Source organism: Buteo buteo, chromosome 29, assembly GCF_964188355.1.
Source record: "Buteo buteo chromosome 29, bButBut1.hap1.1, whole genome shotgun sequence".
Taxonomy (NCBI): Eukaryota; Metazoa; Chordata; class Aves; order Accipitriformes; family Accipitridae; genus Buteo; species Buteo buteo.
Genome location: NC_134199.1, coordinates 937,764 through 965,752, shown reverse-complemented (window position 1 = coordinate 965,752; position 27,989 = coordinate 937,764). Strand labels below are relative to the sequence as shown.

Genomic DNA, 27,989 nt, shown 5'->3' with positions numbered 1-27,989 from the left:
GTACAAGGCTTCCTGGATCGTATTTTTTCTCAAAAGCCTGGTTTGATTTTTTTTTTCTTTACATATAAGGAAAGTAGCTCCTGAAAGGTGAATATGAAGTAGAGGTGGAAAGTGTGGTTTTCACATGTAGCAGCCTAAGTGGAAAGTCCCCATCTCAGTCTTGATGCTAAAATCAGCAAATGTGCAGGGAGATGATTTGAATGTCCATGTGGGAATGTGTGTGCTGTTTGGACTGACAATGCAGAAAATATATACTAAATGTGGATCACATTTAATGGTAATGCAGTTTCAAAAAATCTTAATTTCCAATATAAATGCACAGGTGCAATATAAAACCTTTGACTTCCACAGTGCAGTGTACAAGAGGAATTTTAAGATAAGCATACAGAGGCCAGTCTAATTAAAGGAAGATCTTAATAAGATGCCAGATTTAAAAAAAATAAATGGCTGCAAAGGGTTAAGTCACCATTTTTTTCAGTCTTCTCTCTCATCCCATTTTGAATTTTTTTGTCATGTTGTGAAGTTATTATTAGAACAAGAGAACGAGACTTCCAAATTAGTGAAGTGAAACAGCGTCACAGCTCCAAGGTTGGGAGGCTCAGAGCAGCCTCTGAGCAGAATCATGATCTTTCTAATACTTGCACAGGAGGGGAGAGGCAAGTAGTAAAGTTTAAAGCTGGGTCTGGATGTGCAGATGCTGAATGTCACTGCATCCAATTGCAACTCATTATCACATATAACTCAACATTAATTTTGTCATATCCCTGCAGGCAGTAATTAGAGTGGGCTGCCGTGAAGAATGGGGAGATCTCATTTGGGTCCGGGAGTGATCACAGCATTGGTCAAGACGTTAATTGGTTGACAGTGAAGCGGTGCTGCTTTAACTGACAAACAAGGGTCACAGTGTAAAATCCTGACAGAGCCTTTAAAGCCTCCCATGTTTTTCAAGAGGTGGTATTACAAGAAATGGGGCTGTAATGTCTGTAAAACTGAGAGCCATTTGTGCGCATTTCACAATGGGAATCCATCTCCTATTTTTATTTGTAAGCTTCTGATTTTTGAGTTCTTGGGTCTTGTCCTGTCATTGGGAAGTGGGGAGACCACACCTGTTTCTACTGTGTTGTCAAGCTAGACCAATGCCCGGCTAGCTTCTGCATAAGGTGATATGGGGACATAGGTCTCCTGCTAGCGAAGTCAGACCATCCCAGCTTGGTATCCGCTTTGCTTCTGCAGTTTAGTGTCAAAACCACTTTGCTGTTCTCTCATCTAGGTTGTGTTGATGGCTTACAGTAATGACATCATCCAACACCTCTTAAGAGGCCACTTCAGATCCTTCCCAAGCAGTAAGCGTGTTGCCTTCCAGTCTTGGGAAACACTGGCCTGGCTTACCGCAAGTGCCACAGCCCTTCAGCTTCCACTGAAGTGTGAGCTGCAGGTGCTTTTTACTTACGATAAGGTCACCTTTCCCAAGATGCATGATGAAGAGATGACATACTGATGTGACTTGTGAAAAACAGTGTTTAGTAGTAAAGGAGGAAGGCTATCAGTCCTTTCATAGGTGGGATTTGCTTGCTGAGTTCAGCATGAGAACTTACTGCTTCATTGTGGTTGCAGTGCCTAGTGTCACCCTCAAGCGCTGGACGTGTAACTGGTACAGCGAGCAAGACTCATTCTCCATAATGCTTTAAGGCAGCCATACACCAACAAATGGGAGATTAATTGAAATGTATAGCTGTGCTTTTCCCTTTTTGTTCTTCCCCCACCCTGGAATTGGTATAGTGCCCCCAAGATGAAATGTCTGAATCCGGGCAGTCCTCAGCAGCTGCCACACCGAGCACAACTGGAACCAAGTCCAACACTCCCACGTCATCTGTGCCATCTGCTGCTGTCACACCATTGAATGAGAGCATCCAGCCCATCAGCGAATACAATGGTACGACCAAGAGCAATAAGAGGGCACGAGAAAAGCGGAACAGCCGGAACATGGAAGTCCAAGTCACGCAGGAGATGAGGAATGTCAGCATAGGTATGGAAGCTGGAACTTGGGTACTTGGTCATTAAAGTAATTGGCTTCCCAGTGCTTGTGTCCCTCTGTTACAGGAAGAGGCTGGAGACTCTAGGGGTAATCAGCTTCATAAATAGAGAATTTGAAGTAGCCTTACTTAGAAAGATATATGAGTGAGACAGGGCTGATTGGATGTTAGGAGGTTTCTGGGTAGCAAGTTTTTAAAATGCCGGTAATATGAATAGTTTCACAAGTATACAAGATGGGAGTAGGTTATTGAGTTCAGTCCCCTGCAGTTGCATTCATCCATGTCATAGAGCCTCTTTCATGAACAGTCAAGTCCCCCAAAAGCTAACTGAACTTTTGGAAAGCTGTTTCTGGACCTTATCAATATGATAGTTAAAAGTTTCCGTTTAGTTTTCTTTCTGGATTTATTCGTAAGTGGTTTATATCCAGTTGTTTATATGCCAAATTTGTCAGTCAGGTTAAATAGTTATTTTCCCTTCTGTGTGTTTATCCCACACCCTGATGTGTTTAAAAATAGCAATTATATCCAGCTGTTTTTCTCGGCTAAATAAGCTGTTTTCTTTTAGTCTATTTCTTATATAAGAATCCCCCCCAAATCTTTGGAAGTTAGAGTTGTTTTCTCTCCACTTCTGAAGTTTAGTAATTTGAATTAATCATTTCTTGTCAGGAAAGCCATCACTTAAGCCTTTAGCACCAGCCTGTTTAAACAAAGAAAATGGTGTAATAACATGATAAAAGCCCCTTTCTGTTCTTTTTAATATAGCTGTGCCAATGTAGTGTCTGAGCAACTCCCAGCCTGTATTGTATTTAGACTTGCAGCAGCCTTCAGAAATGAGAAGTGGTCTGTTTTACAAGTCATGAACTTATATACAAAAGGACTGTAAAACCAGCTGAAGATCGTAAGGAAAGGCTGTGCAGGAGCACAGGGGTGAGCATAGGTCTCCAAGGTTAGCATATGAATCAGATAATCATCTTTTTTCTTAAGTGATACAGATGATATTCCTCTGCTAACATTCACAAGCTGGTTCCTAACAAATTAAGACTATAAAGTAACATCTTTTGTTGTAGCATTTGAATGAGAATTGTCATGGCTGAGTCCCATTCTGTATTTTATTAGCTGCTGAGGAGGTCCCAGGGTCACAGAAGTCAATCTGCCAGAAACTAATGTAGTTCTCCATAAAAGCGTATGGCTTCTGCATAGCCAACTGTTAAATTGTGATCTGTTTGGTGAGCCTGGCCAAGGCAAGTCAGTATAAGCATTGGTATCAGAGAAATTGAGCACGGATATCAGTAGTTTGAATGCCCTATAAATACTTGCCCTTATTTTTACATTTGCTGCTTACAAGCTCGTTTACCATCAATAGCTTTCTTGGATCAAAGTCTGCTCTCTTCTCTATGTGTGCAACTATGAAGTCACTGTGCATCTGAAAGCTTCTTTTTTCTTGGTGGAAGTATCATGTTGTGGAATCTGCTCAAGGCAGACAGTTCTGTCTTTCCTATGTGCTCTGCATATTCAGCCTTTCAGCTATTTCTCACACATAATGCCAAATCGGATCTCCATGCTGAGGAGAAGCACAGATACTTGAATTTTAATTGTGTATTTTACGCATCTATAATTAAAATGTCTGTCCATGATGTACATGCCTTAGAGCTGAACTACCAAAAAAAGTTACTCGAAGGTATTTGCAGAAAAGCTTCCCAGCTTGAAAAAAATAAAGAAAAGGAATTCTCTGTTTCTGTGAGCTTGAGAACCACTGGTGTATGGATGCCTACTTTGGCAACAGATACACATCACACTTTGTCTTCAAAAGTGGCATTTGTTGCCAGCTGGTGCACAATGCCAGCCTAAAAGAATAAAATTAACACTCAAGTTGTCATGGGCTTTGTATATTTGGCTACTGAGGCCGTTTGAAAAGGTCAAAAATTCCACATCTAACATCGTTGAGGGACTAACATAGTTTACAAATTAGGTCTTTAATCCTTCAAGAATTTTTTGTGTGAACAGACACTGTGTTTATATTGCTTGTTTAGAGTAGGTGCAGGTCTGAGCTTTTGAACAGTTTGGTATCAATAAATGTGACTTGACAAGAGGAGGAAATTCCTTATTTAAATACTGGCTTCAGGCTGTAGATTATACAGAAACCAGAGCAGATTTCATGTATCAGTTTTTAAGTGAAATTTCACTGTAATGGGTATCTAAACCAGTTGTAGACTTGAGAATTTGTATTGAAAAAATATTTCTATTAAAACTAAATAGTGTCAATTCATAACTACAGTAACCTCTGTGAAGCTATACAGAAGATCACTTTGTTGTCTTCAGTCTCAGCTAAAGTTGTGTGGTGATTGGAGAGTTTTTACCAACAGATAAAATGTTTATTTGGAATTTATTTTAATGGATGAAGTATTTCTGGTTATCTCAACACATTTTAATGAGGATTCAGGCCAATGACCTTGTTGACACTCTGGTATGGTGGGGGGAAGGGGATGCTTAGGGTCTTCCTGCTCTGGAATTTTGAAGGCATCTTCCCAGCACTGGTGCATTTGTGACTCTAGATGATCAGCCGCTTTCTGTTCCTATTTTAAGACTTTGAACATGACACCATGAAATTTTAAAACCTTGATATTCAAAGCTGCAAAAGTCCCTTCAAGGAACACTATCCTGTGAAAGTCCTGATCCTATAGATGATACGTATTGTCTTACCTAGGAATGGGCAGCAGTGATGAGTGGTCTGATGTTCAGGACATCATAGACTCTACTCCAGAGCTGGATATGTGTCAAGACCCCCGCCTGGAACGAACTGGTAACAGGTACTGATTGTGACTTTTCACTGTGTGCTCTTTCGCTTGGTTTTATGAGGAGTGAGGAATGGATGCTGTGGCTTACACTGAGCTCAAGGTGCAGCTGTTTGAGAAAGTCTATATATTCTGCCTAGTGTGAATATGAGGGGTCCTGACGTTCTTTGAGTTCTCCAGAGAAGGCAAATGTCTGCTGGTGGTCTGCAGAAGGATCTGTCCAGCTGACCAACAACTGGGCTTGTTTGCCTTGCTGGTTCAGGGAGGGTGGAGAGATGGAGCAACAGAAGGTTTAAGACAGGCAAAGAGGACGTGGGCTTAAACTATCAGGAGGAGGGAAGAGATGCATTTGTCTAACAAGAGATCAGTTCTGAATTCAGTTTCTAAAACCCAAGCTTTTTTCAGTGTTATTTTTTGAAGTGTTTGAAGGGCTCTTCCTAGGTGAGGCTGGTCAGAGCAATTTTGATCCATCAGTGCACTCAGGACCTCGACAAGAGTTCTCTGAACTAGCAGACTTTTACTGAACTACTCTGCTGCTCTGGTTCCTATCCATTGCCTGTTTTGTGCTAAATAGGAGGCTCCCTAAAGGCTATTAATTTTGGCACTATTTCTGTGAGGCATGTATTAGTCTAGAATTATTAGTCTAGGTACCTTGATTCATTTTTACTAAGGTCAGGTGGTTAATTTTACAGAATTCATTAATTTTTACCCTCATCCAGTGGGTAATTTGGCACTACACCAGCAAAAATAACCCCCTAGCTCTTACAGGTATGCAGAAGATAGTACCCTGACAAAGTGAAGGCAAGATTTTCTCACAGTCCAAATCTGGACTGGATTTGCCCTGTTAAGCACTCTCATTGAGAAGGGTATGAGCAGCAATAACAGATGCATTTCTCAACTGTGAAACCACATACAGTTAGAGCTTCCCTCAGAATATGTAGGATGCATGGACAATTTTTAGGGCCAGATGCAGGAGGAATCTAAGTAGCTGAAACAGCTCTGTGTGGGGAAGGCAAAAGTGATGATGAGATCAGATCGAAAATTGGTCAAACCCAAGGAAGAGAAGAGAATGGAGAGGATTGCTGCACTGGGAGCTCTTCAGGCAGTGGTCTCTGATCCTGGTAGCGAGACTGAAAGCTGCAGGAGACACAAGCTAACTCGAGCTGCTGAACAGTGTGCTTGCTGCTTTAAAAGCAGAATGCTTCTGAAACATATACAGCTTCTGAAAGTTGACTGCTGAAGAGGTAGGTTCAAGCTGAATTAGGTCTTCAGGTCAGACATGGAGTGCTGGTTGCTTCTTGTCGCTTGTGCTGCCCATTAGACTGCATGAACTGATTAATTCTGGTGCAGTCATGGCACCCATTTGTAACTCCTCAGTGCTCTCAGATATCTGGGTAGCTGTAATTTTTCTGTAATTGAAAAAAACCACTATCTTTTTTTTCTTTTCTCTGCAATGTGCTGTAACTCTGCAATATCAGAGGCAACTACCGCCCCCCATTTGTAACCTCCTGGCTTTATCACCAAGACTTGATCCATCTAAGTATGAAGCCATGCAGCTTGAGATAATCTCCAGTGGTACTGACATTTCTGTTAGACTGCTGGAAAAATTGCACAGCCTCTCTTCATGCTGGCTGATTCCCTTCATACAAGGCAGGGCACTTAAAAGTGTTTATACCCACATTAAGACCTTTTTTTAGAGTAGGCAATGACAATCCCAGAGGTTGCCTCACCCTCACCTCCTGTAACAGCTGTTTTCTGTTTGAGCCATGAGACTGTCAAGAAATGCAAGAAGATTCTTGGTGGTAGCAAAGTCACTAAGAGGCAGAAATGTGCTCCTGTGTGATATGATTAGAAAACATTAACTTTTTGATTTACCTTTAATGAAATACATTCTGCTGACATGTGAAGAAGCGTTTTGGTGCATAGACTCACCCAAAGAAACTAACCCTTCAGGCTGATTTCACTTACTCATTGGTGAAGAACAAAAAGCCATTGCTGTTTTCAACATTTGAGTCCTTATCTGATCTTACTGCTATCTAAGGTTGCTATCTAAATTGATAGGAGTGTGGGAATCCTTGCAGTCTGAAAAGTCAGAGGTGAGAGCTTTTGTGAGTTGAAATTTTTCTATCAAATATTGAATAGTCATTAACTATTATGATTTAAAAGGAAGTCAGCTGGGGTCGAGCTTTGAGGTTGTGCGTGATGGGTACTTGTCCTTGATATAGGGAATAAAACATGCTTTTTTCTTTACTCAATATATTCCCTGAATCAGCCCGTGGTGAACAGGTGGAATGTGCTCTCAGGGTTTTGATTGCTGGGACATTCCGTATTTCAGAGAGAAATGTTCTAGCTTAAATGTTGCCAAGTAACAAAAGTCCTTGGTTTTTTTTCTTCCAACAACAGCCCAACACAGGGGATTGTGAACAAAGCATTTGGCATCAACACAGACTCTCTGTATCATGAACTTTCTACAGCAGGGTCCGAGGTTATCGGAGATGTTGATGAAGGAGCAGATCTGCTAGGTAAAAACTTGTTTAGAACCATTCTGTTTTCTCTGGTACTATGACAACTATATCAAGCTTCTAGAAGAACTTAAATTCTCTTTGTATTTCAGAACTTGGATGTTTAGCTTTTAAAAAAATGGCATGGAAATTGAGACATTATGTGACTGAAATATGTACCTACAGTACAGTAATACTTACTTAGAAAATAACTGAAACTGTTGTGTAACTTTTATTTGGATTGTCTTTATGTGCATAAGTTATTTTTCTATAGGATTCTCCCACACAAACAGTTTGAAGACAAAATTTGCTCCTTCTGCTTCCTCCCCCAAATTCCCCCCCCCCCCCGTAATTTTACACACTAGCAATTTCACTTGAAATAAAGAGTTTGTTTGAAATTTGCGAGAAAGTAACTCCTTTAGTTAAGTTTTTGAAGTTTAAATTATATGGAAATATTATGGTCTGTATTGCAGTTTTTACCCTTTTATAGTCAGTCTGAGAGATGTAGCAATGTACTTGGGCTGATTTTGAAGAAGCTTGTAATACCTGAAGTGTGGTTGTATTCCATATTCCTGATTAGGACTTTGAAGCAGTCAGAGGAGCAGCTTTGCCTCAGGTAGCAGTCTGAGCCCTTGCCATAGTTTTTGGTGTTGGACTCTTGAGTATCTAGACCTAATTCATGACAGAATTTAAGTGTGTTCTTAAGTCCTGCTGACTGTTTTCCTGAATCAGGACAATATGAGAGGTCTTTGATACTCAGACAACACAGGCACCTGACAAAGTTTGTAACTGTGTAGCTCAGTTTCCATTTTACTGCTTGATTTAAGGAGCCTTAGGAGACATGAGGACTCCAACAATATGCCTTTTATGCATTTAGTAGCAAGAGATCTGATCTGAAAGTGTACATTTCCTTTCTGGTGATTACTGATGTAAGAGCTGCTCAAGGATAATCTTCTAAGTTTGGTTATATATATATGTCCAGAACAGGATGAGCTGAATTATGTCACAGATTTGCAGCAGTTCACCTTTCCAGAAACTAAATTAGGAAGATACTTGCATCAACTTTGAATATGAGTCTTGTATCGGGACCGTCTAAAAGGGTATGTTTCTGCAGAGAGGATAGATTTTGCCCTATTCATGGAAGACTTAACCATGGAGATATGGACTGAAGACTAGAAAGAGGTTAATACAATGCTTCTTGCTTTATCCAAGACAAAATTATCTGTGAAGTTGTTACTATTATAGGCAATAGTGTGACTGGAATGTAAAAACAAGATCTAGACTATCGTCAGAATTCTTGCAATACCTTTTTGATATGGATAGATTTGGATTTTTTTTTGGAAGCATGGTGCTAGCCCTGCAACATGCAAGAGAGCTCTCATGCATGGATTGATGACCATTGCCTGAAGTGTTACAACATTCATTGTTTCACCTCCAACTCAAGACTGCTGGAAGAAAAAAATCTACAGAAGATTCAGGATGAATGCACAGGCTTTCTCTGTCTGCAGTTGGAGCCAATGTGTGCAGATACTTAAAAAATGAAGAATTCAGAAGGAAAAGCAAGATTCCCAGGTTTGAGAATGAGCTGGATGTTAGCAGTCATTGCAGAAAGGCTGGGACTCCTGCTTAAAGTGAAGATGACAGTAGGAACTACTTGTGATGGTTAAAGCTTCATCTACCTGCTGTGGAATAAATTTTTGGCTAGCCAGCCCCCATACGTTATCGGGAACTCTCTTACTAGCAGAATCAAAGCATTAAAAACACTGATAATCTTGCCATTGCCTATGTATTTTATCTTGGTCCTCAGGTGCTTCCTTATCTGGGAGAGCATGGGTTGATTATATGGCTGTCTTTCACTAATCACTGTGCCAACTGCTGCTTTCCTTCTCTCCCCATAATGGCTGGGGCATCAGGGATTGTCAGCTTCTGCGAGTTACTATTCAAGAAGATGATTTGCTTGGTGTATGAACTGCTTCAGACAACCTGTTTCCCACTGCTGGAAGCCTGCCTTCCAGGAATCCACTTCCCCTTTGGATTACCCTGTAGCCTGACCCAGTGATGAGTGAGAAATTCAGACTCTTGTTTTCAAAGGGCCAAAGATTTTAGTTGCCCAAACCTTGCAAGGTTGATCACCACAGTTTCAGTTAAAGTCAAAGGTGCTTCACCTCTTCCAGTAGTAAGGCTGCGCAAAGACCAGTGATTGATTTTGGGTTGCAAGACATCTGTTGTTTGGCAGTTACCACTTGTAATAAAAAAGTACAGAGACTTTGTTGAACAGTGCCCATGTAAGTGTGGCTTATGAAGACCACATAGTGTGGCTTATGAAGAGTACATTTCTGTGCTGGGACAATTTTCTTGTTTGAGCAGAGCAGCAAAACTCTTGCAGGTGATTGCGCAACAGGCTAGCAGAATAGGAAGGCTTCTCCTGGTTCTTTTCAAACCTGGGAGTTGGGCTGTGATGAAATCAGGTAGTCCTGTGAGAGATGTTAATCTAATTAATCCTTTTCTTGAGTTCTGGCTACTGACTCTGTCAACATAAAAGTGTTCTTTAAAATGAACACACATGTTGCCAGGATTGTACAAAGGGAGGAAGGCAGAGAGAGATGTCAGAGGTCATGTCTCTGACCGAGAAATGAGATTTGTACTTTTTTTTTTTTTTCTTTTTTTTGGCTTTGTGCAATAGAAGGCACTAAGAAAGTCTGGTAAAGGTGGAAGCAAAAGGCTAGATCTTAGTACTGACAAATCTATCAACATTATTCAAAATTTTGCCATTTTTGTGGGGCAAATTGTTCTCTCTTCCTGCTGTACCTTTGAGTCTGAAGACCCACAGAGGAAATTGTGCTTTATGGACGTGATGTAAGAAACAAGATCCACAAGCCAAAAGAGCCCTTTCTCTTTCTGGGTCATATTTGGAGCTCACTTCTCTCTGTAAATCAAAAGAATTAATGAAGTTTATCCCACCTAAGTGAAATTTGAATACTTCCTCAAGTCTCTCTCAAAACTTGGCAATCAGTCTTCAAAGAATATTCTCTCCTTTTGGACTCAGTTTCTTAAAGAAAGAGAAATCTCATTAAAGAGGACTTTAAAATAGAAGGATCTTACAGAAATTACCCTTGAGCAGTAGCTGGCAGGCAAGTCTCTTTCTTGAATGGAAAAATCTCTCTCATTCCTTCTGAATATCTGCAAAGCAGACAACATCTCTTGGTACAAAATTGTCACTCTTCATTGCAATCTTTGAATATAAAATAATAAATAAAATATGTGGGTCTCCCCCCCTGCCTCTACTACTGCTTTACATATATGAGTTTTTATAGGAAGTATTCTGGAAAAAAGTGTGGAGTGAGAACAATTATTTACTAGTGGTAATTGTAGAACAAATTCCCTTCTTTCTCACTACAGCCTTAGGAACACTAGTTGACTGTTTTCCTGCATATTCACTTGTTAATCGCAGGTTCTTACCTCCCGACCCTGGGTAGGCTCCCCTTTCTCCCATTTCCCCCTTCCTGCTTTTCCCTATCCCAAGAGTTTCTGAACATGAAGGAGCGCTAGCAGTTTGGTTGTGCGCCATGGCAGGTCCTTCCTTTCAGTTTTAGGATGCCCAACTGTGTTTGCTTTGGAGATTAAAACCTCCCTTCAAATAACAGGGGTTTTGTGGTGAAGACAGAAATTCAGCCATATTAGTGGTAAGTTTATATATAGGTTTTTTGTACAGAAGTTGAAATGAGATTATCAAACTGAGTCCCAGTAAAAAAGAAAAAAAAAGTTTTTAAATGCAACTAATTGCCTTTTGCAAGCTGCAGTATCACTGAAGAGCACATTTATTATCAGATTATCTACTTGCTAAAATCACAAGGGGAGGGGAAATGAGAACATAGTGGGAGCTAGCTGTTCTCCATTTAGCAATACATGACTAAATAAAGAGAAAATAAACAGAAAACAAAGGTTTATCCAGTCCAGAAAGATGTGATTGCCTGAGTTTCATGTCTGGAAATCTGGGGGTAGCTGAGGCATGTGGTTGCAGTTGTACCACAGGTTACCTTCCCTTAATTTTTTTTATGTCCTGTATGTAGAGTCATGCCATCTACAGTCATGGCAGGTCCTGTCCTTACTATTTCATGCCTTTTGACATTGAAATGGCTGAATCATTGTTAATTTTTTTTTAACAAAATTTTTATTTTGTTGGTTTCAGTCACTGATTGATCCTTTTTTCACTTCCTTTTTTCCCTTGTCTCTCTGTGCTTCGCTGGACATGGCCCATAGGGGAGTTCTCAGGTGTGTATCTCCTGCTCAGTTTCCTTTGTTTCTTTTTTCCTTGTTGAGGTCGAACGACGTGGTATACACGTGTGATACTCCCCTGCTCTTGTCCAAACACAGTTGGCTTTGCAGACTTCTCCCACCTTCGCCTCGCTTGGTTGCCTTGCACCGGTGGGTCCCTGGGCAGCAGAACGTCCCCGCTCTGTGCTCACACACCTGCTGCATTTCAATAAGCTTTTCTTGTGTGGCTTTCTGCAGGTTTGCTCCACTGTGTTACACTGGCCTGTCACTTAAGCTCTTGGGGCTGAAAGTGGTTTTTTTTCTGTCAGGACAGGTGCTGTGCTTGGAGCAGAGCTCGGGTGGGCACAGGACTGAGTTAGTGTCCCACTGTCCTCTCAGTGAACCACGCTGTGAGGAATCCCTCCATGTGCATGATGGCTGCTGTGGGTTAGTTGATGCATACTGGCCCTCTTCTGGCATAGCTATAGTGACATTAAAGACACTTTCTTGATCGATTAGAGTGGCAAAGCCTCTCGTTTGTGGAAGCTTTGCCTTTCTGGCAGGAGTTCAAGTGATAGGTCTCTCTTTTGTTTTGGTGAAGGAGACTCACTGCCTTAGGGCCATGCTCTGTCATCAGAAGGTTTGCACCTTTCTATAAAATGCACTTGGGCCCTGATGCAATTTCAGATGAAGTCAAGGGGATCTCTCTTGATTTCAGTGCAAATTGGATGAAGTTTTCCCTGTAGTAAAGGCAGGTGACTTAGGCAGACGTGATAGTGTAATGCTGTGTGGTGATGAGCTCTTTCACATTCCTTTGCTCAGCACCTCTTGGTGTTGGCTCTGTGAGGTTACAAAAGAAAGGGATGGCATCATCCTTTCTTTTGGTTCAAACTGTTTTTACTGTAAGCCACTTTTTCATGGTCCTTTGTCAGAAAACCTCCTGCTGAAGTTGAGTTGGAGTTCATCACAGCGTGGAGGTGAATTTGGGCCTGTGCAAAAAGGCCAGATGAGAGCTTTGAAATCCACCCCCGTCCCCTTTTGTTTTTCCTCCTGCCCCTGTCCTTCCCTCACTCTGTTCATAATGTCTGTTGAACTACCTCTGTTGTGGGGATGAGAAACCCAAAGACGTGTAGTCCAGGGGAGATGGTGAAGGTGGAGGAAACAGATGAGCTCATCTCAAGCTCGTCCTGACATCTCAGGTTGTAAATCCCTGTTAGGCCGGGCTGCAGCAGAACAAGGTGTAGATTAGTTACTACTGAGCATCACATATACTGGCACCACACACAGATGTACACATGCTGATGAGCTGCTCTGTTTGCTATTTAACAGACTGGTACTTAATGGCTGCTTTTTTTCTCTTCCTTTCTTCCCCTTTGTCCCCATCTCTTTCTGTTCCCTTTCTCGTATGGGATGGCTCTCATAGTACGGGATGATTTCTTTGGTAAGGCGAAGGCCTTTTTTATTTTTTTTTTCCTTTCCTTTTTTTTAATGTGCATTTTTTTCTAAATTTCTTACATTCACTCAACATCCCTCCATATGTCTTGCATTACCTTGGTTTGTTTTTTTGTGATGGTGGTATCACCTCTCCAAGAAGCAGGACGCAGCTGGTCAGTAGTGGTGGTTTGGGGATTCTCCTCTGTTTCTTGTAGTTGATTATCCACTTTGATGCTTCACACTATTTGCCTGGCTATGGGAGATTGGACAGTGTAGGATGGGCTCTGTTAGACAGGGCTCTTTCCAGACCTTTCTTCCCTTTGCTCCATACTACAAAGGGGTGAAGACATCTCCTTTTAGTAACTCCACAGTGGTTTTTTTTTCCTTTGAGCAGGGCTTTCCCCTTACAGCCTGCATAAGGTTATCTCATAGTGTCCATTCTATGGCTCTGGGAGGCTTCATCCATTTCTTTTTTTCAAGGCTAGCCCTTCAGACCTCTCACTGGCTGAAGCATTGGGCTGTCACTATGTCACACACAAATAAGGTAGAAGCTGTGGTGAGGATACTGATGGTTGGGACACTGCATGGCTTTTAGTTTTGGCATGATACCTCACCCTCTTCACCACAGTTCCTTTCTCTCCCCAAAACAGCCACAGAGAGGGATAGATGACTCAAGGATGGGAAAGAAAAGGATTTAGTCTAGAAAAACTGGGAATGAACTCTTTCCCTTGATGTCCCTCAGCACCTGTAATGTCCTTGTGACATTTTCATGTCTTACTGGCTAAATATTTATTTGATAATTTGTAGAATCACTAAAAAGGAACAAGAAAATAATTTAATAAACAGGTGACTTCTTGGTCTTCCAGTCAACATATGGCATGCCACAAAAGAAAGGACTATAGGTCATTCACCTTACCAAACCAAAAATACCCTTCAGTTTACACTGCAGTTAGTGTCTCTCACGTTTTTGCTGTTTGCAATATTCTTCGACACAGAATCCAAAGAACACATTGCCTGAAACATCAAAGTGATTAATTATCTGTCTACTAATTTTTCAAAAGTTATTTGAAAATGCTGCTTCTTACTCATTCTTGCTGGGAATTTGCTTTTGCCATCATAAATTCATCCCATTTAACTGTGGGAAGAGGATCTGTATGTTGGAGTGTTGTGATGTGTTCTCACTTCTTGTACACTACCATGTTTCTCTAACTTCCATTTACTTAAGTTTGTGTTGTTTTTATTTTATTGCAAATATTAATTAATCAGCAAATAATGGATCATGAAAACTGTCGATGTCTTTGCTGCAAAGGAAGAGGTAGTTCAGAGGGCAGGACAAGGAGCACTTCAGCACAAACACTGGTGGTTGTGAGACTTCTTCATGCTCTGGGACCTGTGGTGAGAAATGAGCTGCAACCCTCAGCACTGTCCCCCAACAGGGAGAGGCCTCTTTGCCTTTAGTTCTCGGGTAGCCTCTATTCCCACCTGTAAGACAGAAGCTGACCCTGGAAGCAAGCAAGTCCCTGGCAGCAGGAAAAAATCCAGATGTGCTTTTGGTCCCTAAATTCCTTTCCGTTTGGTTTTATGAAATACTGAATTTGACCTTGACTCTTAGCCCCAGTTTTCAAAGTGCTTGCAACCCAATCTGCTTATTGCAGTCGTACGTTGATGCCCAAGTGCAAGTGCAGTGTGTCTGATGTAGGTGTTTTCTTGACTATGGATCTTAAGTGATGGGACTGAGAGTTCAGATTGTAAACATCTATGAGAAAACTGTTGAAAGTAGATAGCACAATGGACAATCTAAAGTCCTATTAAAATTGCTCTAGTGGAAGGCTGATAATGGGAAGCCTTTCATGTGCATGAAACCGGTCGCAACCATTACCCCAAATCTGTACTGAGAAACAGAAAATTTGGCTTATACTAAGAAAGAAAGAAAGAAAATCACTGATGTGCAGATCTGGCTAGCAATTTGGACAGTGTTCTGCTGTCCTCTGTGAAAACCCCATGAACTTCCACCTTTTTTCTGTATGTGTGATGATAAAAAATGGTTGCAATAGCTCATGGCTGAACCGGGAGTTACTGACTTGACTTCCCCTAATTGGCATTAGTGAAGCTCTCCTCTCTGTCCCTCTCAAGGGAGTCTGTGAAAGTTGGGGTAAAAAGCTAGGTCTGCATTTGGGCTCTTTACAAAAGGACACGGGAGTGTCTTTGTTTGTGCTGCATGGTCTTTCAGCAAGAGGCACTCTACTCTCCACAGCAGGCACAGAAGCCTAGGGAAGCCTAACAAAAGTGATTTCTCTTCCTCAAGCACGAGTCAGGCAGTGCCACACAAGCTTCATATTTCTAGGAGAGCAGGTGAAAACTGCGTGGCCTTTCTTTTCAGGAATGGGCAAAGAAGTGGGGAATCTGCTGTTGGAGAACTCGCAGCTACTGGAGACCAAGTAAGGAACTGTTGTGTGCTCTGAACTGCCTGCCTAGTTATAAATGAGATGTCATCTTGAAAGTAGGTCTTGGCCAGAACTTCTGCCTCACAGGGGCTTGCTCGTTCATCTAATGGGTTCTCTTGAGTACTTGTTGTTCCTTCAGTTGTAGAAGAGGAATTGCTCTTCTGAGCGACTTTCCTAGCTGTTTTTCTGCAGGCACTTGGGTGAGGTCTCTGGGCACGTGCTTGTAGGGTCTGATCCCAACTGAAATCAATGGCAAGCTTTTCATTAACTTCAGTGGGAATCTAGTGTGGGTCTGAGCCTCTGTGAGGATATTGCTGTTTATAAAGTTTTTATTTGCAAGGTTTGCTATTTGCAAAGAAAATTTTCTTACTATTGAGAAGTTTTCAACAATTTAATAGTTGATAAAGGAGACACAGACAGTGTAATGGACTTACTTTTTGAGAAAGGCAGGCAAACCAGATACTAAAGCTAAGCAGCTAGGAAGAGGAAGGCAAAGTACTCCCAGGGGAGAGTTGGACAACTTACTATGATAGGAAGCTGCTGATTTTAAAGATTTTAAAATATATCAGAGCTGATTGGAAACGCTTATTTATGTCACCATCATCCACAATTACCCACATCTGCAGATAACAGCAGTTCTGAAAGGTGTATTTCAGATCTTCATTCTGTTAAAAATAGATTTGAACCTTATGCGGGTGATAAGTTACCCTACACCTGCTTTCTGCAGTATTCTGCCATCTTCTTAAGGAGATGTTGGTCTATCAGTCAGGATACAGGACTGGACAAACTTCATCCTGACCAATTATGGTGATTTCTTTGTTTTTCTGCAGCTCCTTCTTGCCAAAACCTACTTTTCCATGAGTTATAGCTGGACTGAATTGTTTTAAGTACACTCATTTCAACTCTCCTTGTAGTGCCTGTGACTTTAGTTTCAGGTCTGTCTTACGGACAGCTGCTTGGTTTGGGCATTTTTCTTATTGTCCCTTTCACACCTTTAAGAAATGCTTTGAACGTTGTGAAGAATGATTTGATTGCCAAGGTGGACCAGCTGTCTGGAGAGCAAGAAGTGCTGAAGGGAGAGCTTGAAGCAACAAAGCAGGCCAAAGCCAAAATGGAAACCAGAGTCAAGGAGCTGGAGGAGGAGCTGAAAAGGTGAGTGATTCACACCCTGCCCCAGGGAGCTGGGAGGACATGAGTGATAAACCCACCTCCTCTGTTAGTCTTACTGTTTCCCTTATGGAGGTTAGCACTGGAATTCAAAGGTACCTTACAGAGCACTTCAAGGCTGATTGTAGGTGGCTGAGATACTGTTAGTGTTGTGTTATTTTTATTGGATTGAAATGGATTATTGAACCTTAGAAAAACCACAGAATTTAACTCCCCAGGCCTAGAGTTCTGCAGCAGCAACTGCAAATCCAGGCTCCCTGGAGTGAAGCGTTCAGAGTTTCAATTTGAAAAAAAAAATTTAAAAAATTTTAAAAAAGGAATTTCAAAACCAGTAGTTTTGAAGGAAACTGTCAAGAGCTTGATCCTCATAGCAGCTAAGACAGCTCTGAGAAGAATAAATGCCCATTCACTTAATGAAAGAGCTAATACAGATTCCCAGAAACAATATTTAAATGCCAGTATTGTTAATTGTTTCATTGGTCAAGTTAAGAATGAGAAGAAAAGGCAGAAGAGATTTTAAAGTCTTATGCACAGTTGGAGAGATCCCATTTCTTATTTTCCACTCATACTAGAGAAACCGAAGGCTGAATGTCTAGCAAAGCCTGTGATGATTTCACATCCATAAAACTAAAGATGCCCTATGGGGCTCAAAGCAACATAATTACATTTTTGACTAGTTGTACATTGCACTGTGGTTTCTCAATTCAGACGACAGTGTTTATTTTGCAGCTGGAATCTGGGAGGTTGCCTCTCTAATCTGAGCACAGAATCACCAAGAATAACACAGACTGGTCTCTGTTGTTCAAAATGTCTGAAATGAAAGTAGTCTCACAAGCAGCGGAAATAGGTCTGATTTTTTAAAATGCCTTTTTGAGTCTCTCATGATATACATAATATATATAATATATTATGCAGTAGGGACATGGACTTTTAACTGGCAAGCATGCCTTTCTAGGAGTTGGAGACCATTTTTTTTCTGCAGTGTCTTTGCTGTTAATAAAAGTGCTTGCAATTCAAATGGAACTGCATGCCTGCACCTTGGTATGGAGTTTAAAAAAATTAAAAGCACTCAGATAAGTACTTTAAGTATTTTATTAACATGGATTTAGTGTTCTCTTCTTTACCATTACGGCAAACTGTCCTTCACGTTAGAGGTTTTTTTCACTGTATTGAAAACAGAAGCAGCCCAGAAGGAGAACCTAAGCCAACATTTTCACTGCCGATAATGGCTCAGTTTTCCCATGGTTAAGATCTCATCAAACATTTGAAATAGATCATGGCTGTGAAATAGAAATTGGCTGGTCCATTCCAGTGGTCAGTATTTTGGTACTCACATAAAATATTCCAAAGAAATGGGGTGATGTTGGTGAAGCTGTTCAGAGTAACATGCTGCAAGAGAGAAGAAAACATATCAGAGAAGCATCTCGTAATTTGTACACTTAGCTCGCAGTTTGAAAACGTTTCCTTGTGATGCATGCAAACAGACCTTCCCATAGATGGTTCTCTTTCCAAAACACCTCACGGCCAGCCATGGTATCACTTACTGGTTTGATGCCTTTCTTCCTGTTTCCTAGAGTGAAATCTGAAGCGATTGTTGCCCGACGAGAACCCAAAGAGGAGGTGGAGGATGTAAGCAGCTATCTCTGTACAGAATTGGTATATTACATTACTAAAATGCCTGCGGGGAAAGGGGGTTTTTATATACTTACTCTATATTACTTCATGTGTATAAGTCCTGAGATGCAGATTGACCTGCCCTCATTAATGATGAGGGCAAAGCTGGTGAACTGCAGGTTGTTGGTGATGAGCATTGCTAATAGACAGGTGTCATGACATTACCTCTTCGTATGACTTTCAAACCATAGTTTGACAAAGATGAGCAGCCAACACAGTGGTGATACTGTGCACAATGTGGCTTCTGCAGAGTGGTGCTAGAACACTGCCCTGCTCAGCACCTTTGCATTTTATCTGGTTCTCCCTAATTTTGAATTACAGTCTAGTGTACAGTGTGGTTTCTTTCGGGGTCTTGCGATAGTCAGGCTTCTCCAGAAGAGCTTTTCTCCCCATTGACAGTGAAGCTGTAAGCTGTGAGGACATTGTGCAGTGAAATCCAGGTTATGCAGAAAGCTTTGGAGCAGTAACTGCCTTCTTTTGTTAGTTCTGTAATCTAATCTTGCGGCATTGTTATCCTCATTATTTCTTTTACATAAGCCAGTACTGCCTGTTACAGGATACAGGCAGAGAAGGCTCATGGACTGTTCTTGTATGACAGCTCTTCAGACTGTTTTGGCTGAGGTAGAGGCTTTTCAACAAAGACCAACTGTAGCCAAAAATAAAAGGCAAACCAAAGTGGTAACAGAGATTTTCCTTGCAAATGTCACTCTGCTAGGACACGGGATTAGATACACTTCTTTTCAATACTACTGTGTTCTTACTTTGTAAAAGCTATTGGAGCAGGATCAATTCTAGCTAATTCTCTTGGCTTAACTGAGGTGAACTTGGTCTGTTGAGAATTTAGGTAGATGGGAAAATTTTCAAGTTGTGCTTGTGAGATGCTGAAGAGGACTAGATTTCTTCTAAGCTGAACTGACAGGAGGTGGTTTTTCTAAATTAAAAAAAAAGTTTGTGAAATTCCTTTTAATTTATACAGGTCTTGTTCTGACTGGTCATACAGGTTGATTCCAAGTCCAGGGAGGCTGGAGAGGGACTTGGTTAATTTGTGCTATTCCAGCTCTCAGCAGTACTCACCAGCCAGGCTGAGCTTGGGAATTGCCACAGTCTAGGCACAACGCAGTGCTGCTTCCTAGTAACGAGTTCCCAAAATCCTTACAAATTCTTTTTGGGCAGATAGTCCCCCCAACTTAGCCATGTTGCTCTCATTTTCCACTCCTCAAAAGAGACAAACAGAATCTCATTCCTATTGCCACCTAACCCAAAGCTGCATGTGCGCTCATTGGAAAGTCAAGTTGTGTCACCAAAGAGGAAAAGGCCTTTCTTTAGTTTCTAGTGCCCTGCACCTTTATCAGCGTGTACTAACAGAATGCCTCCTTCCTAGTCCTCTTGAGGGGACGGATGGCATTACATGGTGCTCCCTGCTGTTAGTGACTGAATTTGCTAATGAACTAAAACTTTGGTTTCCAAACTTTCTGGACCAATGGACCACTGTCAACCCTCATAATTCCTTGCAGACTATCAAAGCACCTTGCTGGCAGTAGTCTCTGGGTGGGCTTTTCAGTTTCCACGGGTTTGCAGAACACCCCAGAGGTCCACGGGCCATAGTTTGGAGCTCACTCGTCTAGAATTAACGCCTCCTACGGGGGGGTCAGGGGGTAATCAAACAGAACAGGAGAACTAACAAATGTGTCTTTCTGTCTCCTGACTTGCCCTGTACTAACATCAATCCCCTTCCATCTTTTGTTGGCTGAAGCAGTGCTCCTCCCCCCTGCAGGACAACATTCCCATAGCTCAGCGCCGCCGCTTCACCCGCGTGGAAATGGCCCGGGTTCTGATGGAGCGCAACCAATACAAAGAGAGGTTGATGGAGCTCCAGGAGGCTGTCCGGTGGACAGAGATGATCAGGTGAGACCAGGTGTTAGTGAACATTCCCATTTAGGACAGAACCTGGCCATGTTTGACTTTGTGGTCAATGGAGCCCCTACCAAGATATGGGTCAAGAAGTGCTGAAAGTTTTCCAAATCGTAGATGCTTCTCTCCTACTACCTAATGCTTTCTCTCTTATTCCTGAACCTGGGCTGCAAATCTCGAGTTGCCATCCTTATTTGGAGACACTGGGCTGTTGTTTGTCTTGCTTGTTTCTTGTATGCTAATTAAGCTAGGATGAGATGTAGGGAAGAGGGTTGCTTCTAATTAATGAATTCTAAAGGCTATGGCTTGAAGTGAATATAATGCTGGGGTTTGTAGTTACCAGACTAGTACTGTGACAATAATAATGCTGCAGGGAGTTGATAAAACTTCTCATTGAACACACTTGCACTTCATGTCAACATTGAAACATAAAGTGGTTGGGTGTGCTCACATTAAAGACTGGTGCATGTCACTTCCTCTGTTGTGTTTTGTAACATGTTAGAATGAATTCTGAATTTTGACATGGCTTCCTTGATGGAAATGACCTGCTGGTTGGCAGAAGCTTGGGTATGAGATGCTGAAATTAACTTGCTTCTGCTGTGTTTGTCCTTAGAGCTTCCCGTGAGCACCCATCCGTCCAGGAGAAGAAGAAATCCACCATTTGGCAGTTGTAAGTTCTTTGATGGTTTGTGTAAGATTAAGAAAAGGGAAGCATTGCCATTTCTACTTTAGGCAGCAATGTAATAGATTCTGATGTTAATGAAATGTCAACTTAAGGTGTTGTTAGCTGAACCTTTTTGCCTTCAAGGGCTTCCTTTGTCCTTAGCGAAATTAAAATCAGATCTGAACATCCACATTGGTTTTGTTTTACAAGCTGAAAAAGATCATGAGTACCCTGGAATGGAAACATACATAGACTCATAATCAGTTTTAATAAAGGGCTGTTTTCAGATGGTATCTATTTCTGGAAGCTAAAAGCACCATATGTCAATCAAACTGAAGGCTTAGCTCTGTGTTTGAAGTAGGGCAGTTTTCATGAAGGGCTTACAGCCCCTGATTGCATACTTCTTGCTTCCCCTGTTGTGAATCCTATGGTGTGGTGTCTCCCCAGGCACCTTTTCTCATATTTGTTGGCCTTTTTCTGTCCCTAGCTTTAGCCGTCTGTTCAGCTCTTCCTCAAGTCCCCCACCAGCAAAGAGGACCTACCCATCTGTGAACATCCACTACAAGTCTCCAACAACAGCAGGGTTCAGCCAGCGTCGCAGTCACACCATGTGCCAGATCTCCTCTGGCAGCCGCACCCTAGAGTTCTTCCCTGAAGAGTGAGTTGCCTGCTGTGTGCCAAGCCAGGTCCCCCTGCAGCTCTCCCAAATAGCTGTTTTATTTTAATTTTAGTTTTCTTAAAATAAGCTGTTTTCCGCTTTTAAAAAAGTCTGTGTGGTGTTAACACGTTTCTGTCTCTTGTGGTTTATCTCCCTGACCTTTTGCTCATCAGTTACCACATGGATGGGCTCAGCAAACTTTGTCCTCCCAAACATAGTGCTGCTGTGGCTTTCTAGGCCATGGTGGTTCATCTTGGCAGGGACTACTGTAGGCTTGAGTTGGCCTCAACCCTTGTTCTGCACTCGTATTTGCAGACTGCGTTATAGAGTGAAGTAAGTCTTTTGTGGTAGAGAGTGTGATGGCAGCATTGGGACAGCAGGATGGAGTGTCTTGCCCAACCCTGTTGACAAGGAGTTTAGGTGAAGACAAAAGTTCTCTCAACAGCACATTAGGTTATATTTGGTTTTAATCTTAACTATGCTAAAAAAGAGCCTCTAAGTGTTGCTACTGCAGAGTCTTCTCCCTATCTTTTATGTCTCTGACGTGAAGGAATAAAACTCTTCTGTGCTTTACTTGACTTCAGAAGCATGTGTTCTACCATTATGAGGCTGTAGTTTCATACGTAGTATGTTTTTGTGAAAGGACTATAGAGAATGTGATGGTAAAGTATTATAATTTCTGCAGTAAGAAGGATGTGTTGGAAAGGTGATAGATCAGGAGAAGAGAGATTGTCTTTATAAGGATAACTTTGTATTTTATAGATACCCTCTGCCTTTATTCTGTTCCTTTTATCTGATTACAATATCATAGTCATTGTGTGGTGTCAGAGTGCTTGTCAGCAGTGCATTAAACGATGTGACTAACCACTGTCAGAAGCTGTTTGTTCTCTCATCCTCTCCACGGGGGAGGAAGCGTGTGCAGGGAAGTGTTCTGTTCTAGCAGGGGGTTGTTTTTGGTTTAAGTATATATGTCATTATGTGTGTGTGTGTGTGTAGGGGTTTTTGGTTTGGTTTGGATTTTTTTGCTGATGTTCTTACCTTGGAATGATACTTTAAAAACCTATTGAGAGCTGGAACTGATATTAAAACAGCCTTTGTTTATATTAAAACATATCTTAAGAGCTCACAGATTAATTTTTGTTTTAACCTTTGCCAGTGCAAAGCTGGAGTTGTTCTGTTGAAACCAGCAGTTTCAACAGCATTTAGTGCATATTTTCCTTGTCATTAGAGAAAGCTTTAAAATGGACAGAAAAACAAATAGTTGACTATAATGAAGAAGGGAAGAACTCAAAATGCCTTCCTGATGCAGACATTAGATCAGTAAATTGTAACAGCTAAGCAAAAATTGGTGTAATTTCATGGATTCATAGGTCTTATGGAAGGTTGATTCCCTGTTTCTGAAGGGCTTTTGGGGCACTGAAGTGGGGATGACAATGATTTGGCCTGCCACATTGCTCAGGTAACAGGGAGTTACAGATTAGGGATGCCTATGTCTGCTTCTTAACTGGGTTTTTCTCTCTCTGGTTTCCTGCATCTGTTTTCAAAGATGAATTTGGTTTGCTTTGTTTCCCCTGCTTTGACAACACTCCCTTAATCTTCAGCTGCTGTTTTTAACTATAGATCGAGAATTAATGCTGTTGCTTCTCTCCTCAGTGACTGTACGTCCTCAGCACGTCGTGAGCAGAAACGCGAGCAATACCGCCAGGTCCGGGAGCACGTGCGGAACGATGACGGGCGATTGCAGGCCTGCGGCTGGAGCCTCCCTGCCAAGTACAAGCAGGTAGGGACCGCTCTCTGGACAGGCTGAGGGGACATCATCCGCCACAGTGAGACCAGTGAAGATCTAACTCTCCCACTGGCAACCTTAGCCTTAATCCTTAAATATTTCATTTAGAGGTGTCATATGCATATTTTATTTGTATGATAATTGTAGGCACAGATCAAATTAATCTTTTCTGTGTCTCCACCAAAGTCAGTGGAGGGGGCATTGCTCTGCATGAACATGCTGAAAGAACCTACCCTAAACCGAAAGTACTCAATCTTCTTTGTCCAGAGCCCAGTACTTGTTTTTATTTCCTTTGTTATTGTAATTGGGCTTGAATATTAGATATTTCATTTATACTCTGAGAACTTTACTAATCATTTAGTATAAAAACCAAATGCAATCCAGTTTGCTCCCACTTCTCCCCAGCAGTAATACAAAATCATGTCATCAGCCTCATTTATTGTCCTATGACTCATTTAACTGGTCAAAGACCACCTGAAAGGAAGGAGTCTAGCAGTGTGGCTTCAGAGTGGATGAGTTTCAGGCCATGGTGGAAGGGAACGCCAGTGTTCTGACTTCTTCGCAGGGAGCATCTGTTAACCCTTTCTCCATCAGCAGTGCAGCGTATAGCCTCTGTTGACCATACCTGGGGCCATGTATCATGGTGAGAGATGCAGTTTCTTGGGTAGGCTGCTCCCATCCCTGTAGGGACTCTGTTTCATACAAGATGTGAGATGAAGCCTCAGCAGCACCCATCTTGTGAGCTCGGTTCTGCCATATTGCTTACATCTCTCTTACCATAGCCTGGTGTTTACAGCTTTGTACTGCCTTTTTCGTCTTCTCTTCCCCCACAGCTGAGTCCCAATGGTGGTCAAGAAGACACTCGCATGAAAAATGTCCCTGTGCCTGTATATTGTCGCCCACTAGTAGAGAAGGACCCAACCATGAAGGTAAGTTGTCTCTGCATACCATTCCAGTCCAGAAAGGGGACATGGAATAAGCAAAGAATTTTGGTTGCTAAATGTGCGATTTGTACAACAATCTGTATTTTTTTTTTACATTATATATTCCAAATTCTATGTTCCACTTTCTTTTTTTGAATGGTAGTTTCTAGTGTATGTAGGGCAAAGTACCTCCCTCTGTAAGGACATAATTCTCAGCTGATTCTGGTTGCCAGGTCTCATGCTTCTGTCTTACATCTTACGCTTTTTTGAGACAACTCTTACATAATATTGGCAACATTTTATGCTTATAAGGCTTTTGTTAAGAATCCTTAGGGTATAATGCAAACCAGTATAAAAATTAAAGAGAATGAGCAGGTGAAAGTAAAAATGCATTTCATCACTCTTTTTTAGATTCCACTGTTGACTGGGATTCACTGGTAACAGTCCAAAATTATCTAGAGCAGATTTTTGTGAAGCTGTGTCTGTCAATACTAGAATATTTTGAGTAGCATTGTGGTTGAGAACAGATAATCATCTCTCTGCAGGCAGCACATTTATCTGCTATAACTAGTTGTTTTGGAATAGTCAGTTTGTCATTAACTTCATTCAGAGCTGATTTTTAGATGTCATTCTGATGTTTAAGTTGTAAGAAAATTCTTATGCTGTTAGTTGTTTCTAGAAGGTTGGTGTGATCTTGGAATAATATTCTGTTCAGCATCTTTCCTTTATGATTTTGGATAAATCCGGTATTTGTTTCTGTAGTCCTGTTCCCAGCATTCTCCTATAAAACTACCTGGAAATAGCTCATAAGAGGTTATCTAGATTTGATTTCAGGAAACATGCAGTGTGCTTCTTTCACTCTGCATTTGTTACATAGGAGCTAAACCAGAGATTCTGGGTTGTGTCCCCCTCCGCCTGTTTGTTTGGGGTATTTTTTGTGACTTCATTTTTTGCTGTCTTAGTTCTTTAAATAGCTCTATGTTGTGGTTTAACCCCAGCCAGGAATATATATTTAAGTGAGATCAGGCAAGCACTGATTTTTGGGCAAAGGAGTGTGTGAGGAAGCAGAAGAGCGGAAGGGATGGGAGGGGGACTAAGGAACAGGAATGCACTGAATGTGCATCCTGAGCCAGGGAGCCACTGTCAATTTTGGTTAAACAGTCATGCTTAGTGTACCCCAAGCTGGTAACATCTGCCATATCCCGCTTGCTTTACTACAGTGACTTAGGAACCCCAGGGTCAGAAAAACCTGAGGACATTTCAGAAGCCTGTTTTCGGTTATGCACCTGATTTATTATCTTAATTTTCTTTAAATCTGTTAGTCACATCTGTTAAAAAAACAGTGATTTTTGCTAGGTTACAGAGAACCTTTATCTGACCCCCATCAAATCTGATTATGTCTTCTAGTAGACATCAACAATATCTGTTATTTCCAACTAAAGGTTTTAGGTATTTGACATGTGTCCACAGTTCTCTACAAAGGTGCCTGAATTTCAAGAGACCCTGGAGCCTCCAGAATTCTTAATTCTGTTTCTTTTACTTAGCTGTGGTGTGCAGCTGGAGTCAATCTCACGGGATGGAGACCTTTGGAGCAGGAGTCTGGGAATGGGCAGAAACTGGATCCTGGACGTGATCCCCTCACCTGTGATAGGGAAGTGGAAGGCGAGAACAACAAAAGTAACCATACATCTCCAGAAAAGAAAAAGGTCAGAAAAGAAAATGATTTTTTTTTTTCCCCTCCAGTGTTTTTTCTCATTCCATCCCTGACATGTCCCCTGTCTCAATGCCTGTGTACTATGCTATATTTTGCACTAACTTGTACTTCTGAGGCATCATCTTGTGGGGCAGGGTTGTGGTGTTCTGGCTCTTCAGTAACTTACTGTGTGATTTGGGATAAGTAATCCAGGATAAAATTTTCCAACTTCTGCTTTTGAAACGCTTAATAATAAGTGCAGTTAAGTGCTTGATGAGGTTGCTAGGAAGATTATGGAGTCCTCATCACTATAAATTAAAAAAATAATAAATAAACTCAGGCAAAGCTTTGTTAAAAAGAACATAGACATAGCAGAGTCCATTTGGTTCAGAAGTTGAAGCTCTTGAGATTTATTCCAGCTCTGTTTTTTAACAGTCTTAAGTGGTTAAGAACCAAGCTGTAATTTGCAGATAATAATACAACGTTTTAGCCTTTCTGGCCTGTGGGTTTTTTTCCCACAGCTGTCTTACACTGCTGCCCTATAGCCTTCTGAGATGAGTTTGCTTAAGCTGGTAGGTTGAGTGCATCCCATCTCCATGGTATTCTGTCTAAAGTGAATGTTCAGTGATACATTAGTCAGACATCTCAGAAGAGCAATTAGTGGCCAAACTCCTTTTGCCCTAAGGAGCCAGATAGGCTCTTTGGCCAGTGTTCCAGATACTAACGCAGCAACGTAAATGAATTTTGCATAGCTCATATTGTTTATTTGCATCAGCTAGGAAGAGACTTGGCTCTTTGAAGCCAGCATTGTGGTATTTGCATGTGCCAGTGTTGCCAAGCACTAATATGCTCAATCTGATCTCAGAGGAGCACTGATTCCACCCATGTGTTTGCTCTCCTGAAGGCAAAGGAGCTCCATGAAATGGATGCCACGTCCAGTCGTGTCTGGATCCTCACTAGTACCCTGTCAACAAGTAAAGTTGTAATTATTGATGCCAATCAGCCTGGCACAGTGGTGGACCAGTTCACTGTCTGCAATGCTCATGTGCTTTGCATCTCCAGCATCCCTGGTAAGTGGGGCCCAGGCACTGGCTGTGATCTGCACAGGGTCACCTGCTCCACTGAGGAGGGACAAATGTAGTGTCCTCACTTCAGAACTAACCCTTAGACCCTGCCGCATTCTGTAATTGTCCCTCAAAACCATAACTCAGATCTTGCCTTCTTGTAGGACCTTTCCGTGGAGATCCCTCACTGTTGAACATTTAGTAAGTCGTTCCTTTGGCACATAAGGATGGTTCTTGGGAGCAAGAGTGAGCCTTGCCCAGGTTTGGGAGGGCTCTGTAGCTGGCCTGGATGTTGATTCTAGGGATGAGGGGATTTACCATGATGTTGACTGAAGCTGTGGTGCCTCCCCAGGGTAGTGAACCCTGAGGGTCAGCATCTTCCATCCGTATGGTCACCTCAGGAGTACTACTACATTTAAATTAGCAGTGACAGCTAGATTTATGGGAGAATCTGTTCTTTGCCCTTCAGCGGCCAGTGAGAGTGATTATCCTCCAGGCGAGATCTTTCTGGAGGGAGATGTAAATCCTGAAGAGTCGTCTGGAACAGATGGTGTCTTGGCAGGAATCACTCTGGTGGGCTGCGCGACCCGCTGCAATGTGCCACGAAGCAACTGTTCCTCGCGTGGTGACACACCTGTGCTGGACAAGGGACAGAGTGAGTTCTGGGACATGAAAGTTAATGGCAGTCCAATTACAGCTAGTGCCATACAAGCTTATGGTCTTACAGCTGCATCCTCCTGTCCCTGAGTTAAGTACTTCAGAGGCCTCAAGAAGTTTCTTAATGTGGTACAGGAAAACCAAAGGCCCTTTTGGTACATTTCTCTTTAGAGCCCTCCTTTTCTCTCTGAGTGATCCACATCCTGCAGCCTGGTTGCAGGGGTCATATGGCAGAGTATTTTGGACAGATGATACATTTGTCCTGCTACAGTTGCTTCTGTTCTCATTGCTTTCTCCTCTGAATCACGTCTTCTTGTGAAGTCAGTTAAGCCCA

The 27,989-nt window shown here is 41.8% G+C and overlaps 1 protein-coding gene across 22 annotated transcripts in view; it reads left to right on the top strand.

Moving 5' to 3' along the window:
- Positions 1-27,989, top strand: part of MAPK8IP3 (mitogen-activated protein kinase 8 interacting protein 3) — a 77,533-nt gene that overhangs the window by 36,908 nt on the left and 12,636 nt on the right. For 8 of the 22 annotated variants that reach the window (XM_075018228.1, XM_075018218.1, XM_075018227.1 and 5 more), the window contains 15 exons: positions 1,780-2,026; positions 4,738-4,840; positions 7,229-7,347; positions 11,587-11,598; positions 15,395-15,452; positions 16,458-16,610; positions 18,200-18,281; positions 20,053-20,204; positions 20,824-20,880; positions 21,362-21,532; positions 23,186-23,312; positions 24,152-24,247; positions 25,786-25,947; positions 26,839-27,004; positions 27,468-27,653. In XM_075018228.1, the coding sequence (XP_074874329.1) occupies positions 1,780-2,026; positions 4,738-4,840; positions 7,229-7,347; positions 11,587-11,598; positions 15,395-15,452; positions 16,458-16,610; positions 18,200-18,281; positions 20,053-20,204; positions 20,824-20,880; positions 21,362-21,532; positions 23,186-23,312; positions 24,152-24,247; positions 25,786-25,947; positions 26,839-27,004; positions 27,468-27,653 (1,891 nt within the window). The remainder of the gene's footprint in view (positions 1-1,779; positions 2,027-4,737; positions 4,841-7,228; positions 7,348-11,586; positions 11,599-15,394; positions 15,453-16,457; positions 16,611-18,199; positions 18,282-20,052; positions 20,205-20,823; positions 20,881-21,361; positions 21,533-23,185; positions 23,313-24,151; positions 24,248-25,785; positions 25,948-26,838; positions 27,005-27,467; positions 27,654-27,989) is intronic. The other 14 variants (XM_075018237.1, XM_075018221.1, XM_075018229.1 and 11 more) reach the window with 5 other exon arrangements.